Raw genomic sequence first — 7,942 nt, 5'->3', positions numbered from 1 at the left:
AAGCACCTGCTCACTATGCAGACTTCTGGCTCTAGGCTCTTGCTTATGGTTCTGGATCCAGCCAGAGATCCACATACAGGTTCTAAGTACCTTCTAGAAAACGACCCCCCACCCCATATATTTATATATATGCAGGTCCTGAGGGTTCTGCCTGCAAAGCTTAGTGTTTTTCTGCAGCATGTTTTCCGCTCCTCTTCCTGTCCTTCCAGCACAGACTCAAAGAACAGCAGAAGATCCAGAGCTGCCCTCTAGTGGTGGGGGTGTTGAACCACAAATACATAGATGTACAGTACCACTCTTCCTCTTTCCACAGGGGTTCACTCACCTTCAGTGAGGTCCCAGATTATGTTTCCTAAACTCAGACTAAGAAATGAAATTTGTATTGAAACGTTTGTACTCCTTGTTTCGAATCTTGTCTGCAGTGCTATGACTGTTGGGAGGAATAAAGCTGGATTTCTGCTCCTCCTGCTTTGGTGTGAACTTATTTGAGGTCTTGGTACAGCAGACCTGAAGAACCCTAGACTAGAGCTGGGGTCTGCAGGGGACTGCAACCTGTGGCTCCAGAGCCTCACTTGGGTCTCTGTTTAAAGAAAAATAAAAAACAAGCAGAATTAAGGCGCACCAAATTATACATCAGATTTTCTATTTTTGAATAAATTCAAGGATTTTAAGAGTGCCTAATGGTTCAAAAAATGCAATAAAAGTCACCTTATTAGCTCTGATTTAATATTGGTTACAAATTTTTGTCTGAGATTTACCACAAATAGTAAAATAAACTTTTTATTTATTCACTAAACTACCTACGACCACATTTGCTGCATCAAGAGGATCCTATGTGACACATGGTGCCCTTTATTTTAAAAGGAAGATGGTCATTTTTAATAAATAGCATTGTTATCTTTTATTTATGCCAAAAACCATCAGTTAATTAATATATATATGTATAATGGAAACATTAACATGGGTGCAAATTGGTGTCTATTTTTCTAAAGGGTGTAGTCAGACTTCGTGGCTCCTTTTTGGTTATGGTCAGTAAGAAATCCAGTCAAATGGCCCTCATGGGTCAAAGGTTGCAGACCCCTGGACTAGAGGACGGGTCACAGGTTCATGTAGTGCTGTGAGAACCTTCAACATTCTTCTGTTCCTGCAGAGATCTAAGCAGCATCCACATCTCTACCCGTTTGTCAAAGCATTTATCCAGGACATGTAATCAATACTGTATCGTTTATGTCATTGATCAATACAGACTTATCAGAAAAACCTCAGCCAGCAGACCTGGGAGTGACTGAGTAAAACTGACTGAAAACCAGAAACGCATCTGATGACCTTCATCCTCATATTGACTCCAGTTTGGTCTTGGAGTCGTTTTTTCAGCGGATGTGAACACTACACTGTACTCAGCAGTATGTATTCGTACATACACTCACTGGACACGTACGAGACACACTGGTGCACATTTCTGATCAGTCAAATGGCAGCAACATGTGGTCATCCAGACGACCTGCTGCAGCTCAAACTGCATCAGAATGAGGAGGAAAGGTGATTGAAGTGACTGAACGGTTATGGTGGCAGACAACAACCTGCTGATCTACTGGGATTTTCACTTACAACCATCTCTAGGGTTTACAGAGAATGGTCAGGAAAAGAGAAAATTTCCAGAGAGCAGCAGTTCTGTTGATGCCAGAGGTGAATGACCAGAAAGGTTCCAGCGGATAGACAAGCATGCATGAGACTCCACAGAAAAACTCAAACCAGCTCAGTATTTCAAACAAGTTTTATTTTGAAATGTATTTTTCCTTTTATTTTGAAATGACAGGACTTCTTCAGAAGCACCTGGTTGGTGGCACCTCAGGGGCGGGGTTTGTGGCTCTTCATGCCATTGACCGCGTGGTCGAACCGTCTCCGTGTAAACGTGTGCTGGTTAAGGCGTGTGCGCGGCTGGTCGAGGGGCGGGGCTTCTGCTCCCCTCAGATTCCATACTTCTGCTTGAGCTCCTCTACCAGCTTGATGTACTCCTTCATGGCGTCCTCCTTGCTCTTGCCTGACGGGACAGAGCGCACGTCAGATTCGCAGTGATGATACATGCAGAAAACGAGGGTCGCAGGAAGCGAACGTAACCATGGTGACGCTGTAGTAATCCCAGTGACCACGGTTACACGACATGACCATGATCCTCTAGTGTTGGACATTCACCAGCTCCACTAATCTATCGTGAAGAAAAATGGATCCTGCTGGTTCTTGGCGATGCTCCGCCCCCTGGGATTAGGTCTGACCTGATTGGCTAACTTGAGCAGCACAACTTAAAATGAACTGTTCAAAGAGTGAAGCTGGTTCTCTTCAGTTCTGGCTCATCGATCCTCACAATGACCATGAAGAGTCCAGATCACAAACCGGTTCTTTATGAAACCACAACTAACTGGACTGGCATGTAAGGAGAGAGCGCCACCTACTGTTCTAGAGTGGGACTGCCACGATTAGTCGACTAATCGACTATTAAAATAGTCCTCAACTAATTTAATAGTCGATTAGTCGTTACTTTATATTCTATGGAGTCAGAGTGTAAAGTTAAAAGTTATAGTAGCATTCTGCTGATTTATTTATTATGGTTTTTACGGCTATTTTGGCTCATTTCGGATTTTTTCAGGCTAATTTGACATTTATCTAATATTTTAGCTGGCTTTCAGCTTCAGTGTCTTCAGCTATCAGCACTAACATCTTCAGGGGCCACATTCAGCCTCCAGCATTCACACTAGCAGGTAATGCTGTTTATCTAGTTTTCAGTTGGTTTAAAGCTAACGATGGTTAAGATGTGTGATTTACATCCAGTTTATCAGTTTTTCACGACCCAATTAGTCGACTATTAAAATAATTTGTGGCAGCTCTACTCTCAGTTGTTTTGAGTAGAGACAAAATGGCGTGACGAGTGAATGGCGTGGCGAGGACGAGCCCTCCGCGTGGACAGAACATCTTATACATCTAGAGATGGTCAGCCTTTGTTTCCTTCAGACCCGGTTCTGTCATGGTTCCTTATTGGATCATGGATCCGTGAACTCATTTGTCCAACGAGTCCGTGGACTTCCACGCTGGTGTCACTGAGCGACTGATGGCAGCAGCCAATCAGGTGCAGCCTCACCTCCAGCCCATGAGGACAGGTGAGCTGAGAGCCCGTCAGAACCAGAACTACCCACCTTTCTGCTTCTCCCACGCGTCCCACTTGGCCTTCCCAGTGAAGTCCAGCATCCCGGGACGAGCTGCAGACACAGAACCGTCAGAGCGGCGGCCGAACATCGCGGCGGCGCCTCTGGAGGCGGTCCTACCTGTGTTGACGTCACCGACGCTGGCCTGCTTGAACAGGGAGTAGACCAGCAGCATCTCCTCGTCCGCGGGCTTGGCCTTCAGCTGCTTCACCTCTGCTGCGGCGGCGTCGAACTGCGCCTGCGGACACGCGCAGGTGAGGAGGCTTCAGGTGTTCCAGCGCGGGGGAGGGGGGTACCTGCCCCCCTCACCAGCACAGCCGGTAGAGGGAGCTGCCGCCCCAACAGCACGTGCACCATCCGAACAGTTCTGACACGAGCAGTTCTCGGTCCAAAAGAACCATTCTACAGAACTCTAAACCGCAGGGGTGACGTCACGTGCAGGGGGGAGGGGCGGGCACAAGCGCGACTCCCCACGCGCTAAACGCGTGCATGACAGCTAGGCTCGGCCCCAGCGTGTACAGACCCCCTCAGAGCGCACGCGGCGCGACGTCACGGGAAACACTTCAACACTCACGCGCGAGCCCGGAAACCGCCCGGAACCGCACGAACCTGGGACGCTGCACGCGCCACACCAGCGGGCCCCCCCTCGTAGATCCGCGGAGGCGGGAAACGTTTACCTGGAGCTCCGCCATCTTTGATGAGGTCGTTACTGCGGTTCGGACGGAGTGAAGAAGGAACGAGCTGCGAGCGCGCGGGCTGAAGTCCACTACTCCCCTCTGACTACAGCATCACCTGACCTTGTGCTGTGGACACGCCCCCCTCCGACGCTATTGGATAAGCGCAGCATGGCGGATTTCTGCGGCCCCCGATTGGGTGGCGTGAACATTTCAGCCAATCAGGAAGCCAGACATGGCGCACAGAGCATGACGTCATCTCTGATTAATTCTGATCAGAGTCTAAAGTCCCAGAGGTTCCGTTAATCTGAGACTTGGACCCAGTTTCTAAGGTTCAGAGATAATCTGGACCTAAGGTGGTTCTGGTTCTGATTCCTCTTTCTGAACTACAGATTCTGTTCACACACAAATACATCCAGAAAACCCAATCCTTTATTGATCTGCTGGTTCTTCAGGGTTCTGGAGGATTTCATTGGTTCAGTAAAACCTTTTCAGGGATCCAAAAGAAAATCTTTGGACTGATTTTTTTTTTGTCATGTGATCTTTGGAGGAAGGACCATCACCCAAACAGACCGAGGTGTCTTCAGGCAGAACCTCTGCGGTCACCACAGTCCAGATAAGGGGGCCAGACCTTTCTCCTGGTTCTGCTGGCACCACCTGAATCTGTGACCTCTGAGGCGAGGCTCCCGCAGGTATCTGGACCATCAGAGCAGCAGAACTGACGTTCCTCTGCAGACACGGACACATCAGACGACTGAAGGACCTTCAATGATTCAAACTTTATTCACAGTCTTGAAAATCCAAATAAACACAGTCAGTCTGGAAAACAAACAAACGAAGAAGACCTGAACTCAGGTGAGCAGCACAGCTTCCAGACTAACCAAAGGCTGAGAAGGTCTGTCCCTCAGACTTCAGCTGAGCCCCCGGGGGTCACCAGGAAGTGGTGGGGTTGGCTTTGTACAAACCGTAGTCCTCCTTCTTGAAGAAAGCCACTTCTGTCTCATGAGCTGTGAGGACACAAAGAAAGCTGAGCTGAAGCGAGCTCCACCTGAGGAGCTCCACCTGAGGAGCTCCACCTGAGGAGCTCCGTCCGTTTGGGACTGATCATGAGGATAAATCTGTAGAGACTGGTCCTTAGGATCTCCACTGATGTTCTTCAGTCCTCCAGCAGGATTTTCCTTCTACAAACTATTTCCTGTAATAATGTTCCTGCCGTGTTCCTCCGGATCGAGAGGATTCTCCAGGTGTTCTGCAGGTGTTCTGCAGGACTGAATGAGAGGAGCGGCTCTTACCAACACCTGCAGCTCGGAGGCTCTGGTCTTCCTGCAGAATGAGCTGCTCGTCATCCTCTGTGCTCATCACCAGCTCGTTGGTCTGAAACAGAGAAGGTCGTCAGCCTGAGGAGGGACTGTGGTATCTGATGGTGTTAAGAACATCTAACTTCTAATGACACAATAAACCAGAATAAATAAACTCTTTTTCTCCCCGTGAAATATCCCTCATCCAGAAGTGCAAACATGGACATGTCTGCTCCATCCCTCCAACAGGTTAAATCCCGCCCCCATCACATCTTCCCTTCATTTCTGCTGTTATCCACTCCTCGTGACATCCGGTGTCTTCCCCTCACTTCTCCAGACTGCTGCTGTCAAATCAATCCTGAAAAAGACGACTCAGATCCCAAATCCTTTAATAATCTCTGTCACACTTCTAACCTCTCGTTACTATCCAAAACACCGGTGGAGAAAATTATCAGAGAGGAACGTCTCCATCAAAACCAAGAGGACTCAGAAAACAACATGGCCTCCAGGTGGCACATGAGCATCATTAACCAGAAGTCCTCTACTGAAGTTCTAATTTTATGCTCTTTCTCCAAGAAAAAACACCACAATCAGGTAACGGTTAGAGTAAGAGTTACAGTTACAGTTAGAGTAAGAGTTACAGTTACGGTTAGAGTAAGAGTTACAGTTACAGTTAGAGTAAGAGTTACAGTTACAGTTAGAGTAAGAGTTACAGTTACAGTTAGAGTAAGAGTTACAGTTACGGTTAGAGTAAGAGTTACAGTTACGGTTAGAGTAAGAGTTACAGTTACGGTTAGAGTAATAAACTTCAATTGGTACAGAATCCAGCTGCTTGCATCATCACCAGAACTCCCTCCTTCTCCCGCTCTCCTCCGGCTCACAGTAACTTCAGTTCGAACTTCTTCTCCACACGTCCAAAGCCCTTCATACCCCTGCTCCTCTCTATCTGTCTAATCTCCTCCATATTAACACCCCCTCTCTCCGTTCTTCTCCTTCAGTTTCCCTCCTGCCTCTGGTCACCATGGGGAGCCGAGCCTTCAGCCCTCAGGATCCTCTCCTCCCTGACCTCTGGAACATCGACTCCTTTTCCATTTTTAAACTAAGACTCAACCTAAAACCCGTTTAAATCTGCTAATCACAATTGAGCCCACATCATGATTCCTCCTCCTCTGTGCTCTACAGGTGATCTTTCAGATCAACCACGTCTTCTCTGGTTTTTGGCCAGAACTTTCTATGTGGAATCAGATGCAGATTGAGAGGCGGAGTCACACTTCATCATCTCACTAAGCCGTTCATGAACAAACATGAGCTCTAGTGGATGATCCTTCTGTACCTTGACCTTTACAAAGGTCAATCCTGCATGATCCTTCTGTCATCCTGGTCAAAACCCAAACTCTCTAGAATCTCACAGGAGAGTCAGTGTTCTGCAGTCACTTTCTGAAGATCTGTGACGACTTTGGAACCATCAACCTCTGCTTCTGACATCACTGCTCATGCTCCCAGACGTTCAGACATGCAGTACCTTTGCTCCGTGAGCCTGGTGGATGATCTTCATGGTGTCTGGGAACACAGGAGAGCAGATTCAGAGGTGCAGTGGATCATGAACAGACTGGATCATGTGAGGCAAACGGGTCAGAACATGAGAGCTCTGCCGCAGAGAGCAGAGGATCTCTGAGCTGATGCACATCAGGATCTGCTGAGGAAATCAGCTGGGAAACGTCTGTCAAACCTGTAAATGAACATCAATGCAGTTCAAGCAGAATCTACGGTGGCTGAGAAAGCTCAAAATGCATTTTAATTAACCTCACCACACAAATGTCAAGGTAAAAGCTGCGCTGCAAACACTGAAACAGGAAATGAGCTTGTTTCCTTCATACAACCCAGAAACAACTTCAACCAATCAGAAGGTTTTGATGCTTCCATTGAATTTAATGAGACTGTCGCTTTCATTTATGCGCACATCCATCTCTGCAAAAGTATGGATGCTGTTTGTTATTGTGGGAGAGACGCTGCTTTTTATATAATTTTTTTGTCCTTTGAGATATTTTCTTCTTTGCATTTTTACAAACTTCAAAAAATATTTGGAAAATCAAACTGAGCGAGTGAACAAAGAAACACACACATTCCTCCAACAGTCGTGGTTACCAGTAACAGAATGTTGGCTGATGGAGAATTACCGTGGAAGTCAGAGCATCCGGACGTCGTTTTGATATTCTGTGGTGAGTTGTGAATAAAATCAAACTGAATGATTCTCAGGAATGTTCAGGTGTACTTTGTTGACGGTCCCTGCCTGTCTCCGCAGCTTCACCTGCAGTGGGCGGAGCCTATTTAACTAATAACTCTGGTTGTCATTTTTTTTCTGCATCAATACAAACAAAACGGACTCTTTCTCCTGGACACGAACACGCTGAAGCTCCAGGTCAGTCTCTAAATGCTGATCGATGATGGGAAAAATCCTCTGGAAAAAGTTCTGACCCAGAAGGCTGAATCAGAAACCGGCTACTCCTGCAGACCTGTTTCAGTTTGACGTTTTCCAGATGTTACATTCAGACTTTTAACGGTAACTTTTCCTCTGACCTTCAAGAATCCTCTGAATGCCTCAGAAAAGACTGAAAGCTCGTGCACCACGTGCACGTTCATGCACCCCCCCACAGCAGTCATACGTACCATAGTCATATTTCCTGAAGGGGGGAGGAAGTCCGGCCCTCGTCACGATGTCTGAAAGGAAGATTCAGTGACAGTGAGAAACTGACCTGGGTCCTTTCACAGGTGA

At 47.2% G+C, this 7,942-nt stretch overlaps 3 protein-coding genes across 5 annotated transcripts in view; 1 reads left to right on the top strand and 2 right to left on the bottom strand.

The window, feature by feature from the left end:
• The window catches only part of itgb2 (integrin, beta 2), a gene marked incomplete in the record, with an annotated part of 13,588 nt that extends 13,121 nt beyond the window's left edge, over positions 1-467 (top strand). The window contains 1 exon segment of the mRNA XM_024286164.2: positions 1-467.
• Positions 468-1,756: 1,289 nt separating this feature from the next.
• On the bottom strand, positions 1,757-4,032 carry dbi (diazepam binding inhibitor (GABA receptor modulator, acyl-CoA binding protein)). The gene is made up of 4 exons (XM_024286357.2): positions 3,875-4,032; positions 3,318-3,435; positions 3,189-3,251; positions 1,757-2,041 (listed from the first exon to the last, which is right to left on the bottom strand). The coding sequence occupies exons 1-4, from the start codon at positions 3,887-3,889 to the stop codon at positions 1,968-1,970; spliced, it is 270 nt and encodes an 89-aa protein (XP_024142125.1). The 5' UTR covers positions 3,890-4,032; the 3' UTR covers positions 1,757-1,967.
• A 249-nt stretch (positions 4,033-4,281) lies between these two features.
• The window catches only part of lg21h2orf76 (linkage group 21 C2orf76 homolog), a 4,838-nt gene continuing 1,177 nt past the window's right edge, over positions 4,282-7,942 (bottom strand). Inside the window, exons 2-6 of one of the 3 annotated variants that reach the window (XM_024286354.2) lie at positions 7,837-7,887; positions 6,692-6,729; positions 5,164-5,245; positions 4,753-4,878; positions 4,282-4,600 (exon numbers count right to left, since the gene is read on the bottom strand). In XM_024286354.2, the coding sequence (XP_024142122.1) occupies positions 4,802-4,878; positions 5,164-5,245; positions 6,692-6,729; positions 7,837-7,887 (248 nt within the window). In that variant the 3' untranslated portion in view covers positions 4,282-4,600; positions 4,753-4,801. Of the gene's footprint in view, positions 4,601-4,631; positions 4,879-5,163; positions 5,246-6,691; positions 6,730-7,836; positions 7,888-7,942 lie in introns of those variants that run through there. The other 2 variants (XM_024286353.2, XM_024286355.2) reach the window with 2 other exon arrangements.

The sequence above is a fragment of the Oryzias melastigma genome, linkage group LG21, assembly GCF_002922805.2.
Source record: "Oryzias melastigma strain HK-1 linkage group LG21, ASM292280v2, whole genome shotgun sequence".
Lineage (NCBI taxonomy): Eukaryota > Metazoa > Chordata > Actinopteri > Beloniformes > Adrianichthyidae > Oryzias > Oryzias melastigma.
The sequence above is the reverse complement of the archived record's forward strand: the minus strand, read 5'-3'. Positions and strand labels throughout refer to the sequence as shown.

What these genes read in the sequence shown, in the direction of transcription:
- dbi (XM_024286357.2), bottom strand. An exon ending in CGTCGGTGACGTCAACACAG is followed by an intron (nt 3,252 to 3,317) that starts GTAGGACCGCCT and finishes CTGTGTCTGCAG; the next exon opens with CTCGTCCCGGGATGCTGGAC. An exon ending in CGCGTGGGAGAAGCAGAAAG is followed by an intron (nt 2,042 to 3,188) that starts GTGGGTAGTTCT and finishes CTGTCCCGTCAG; the next exon opens with GCAAGAGCAAGGAGGACGCC.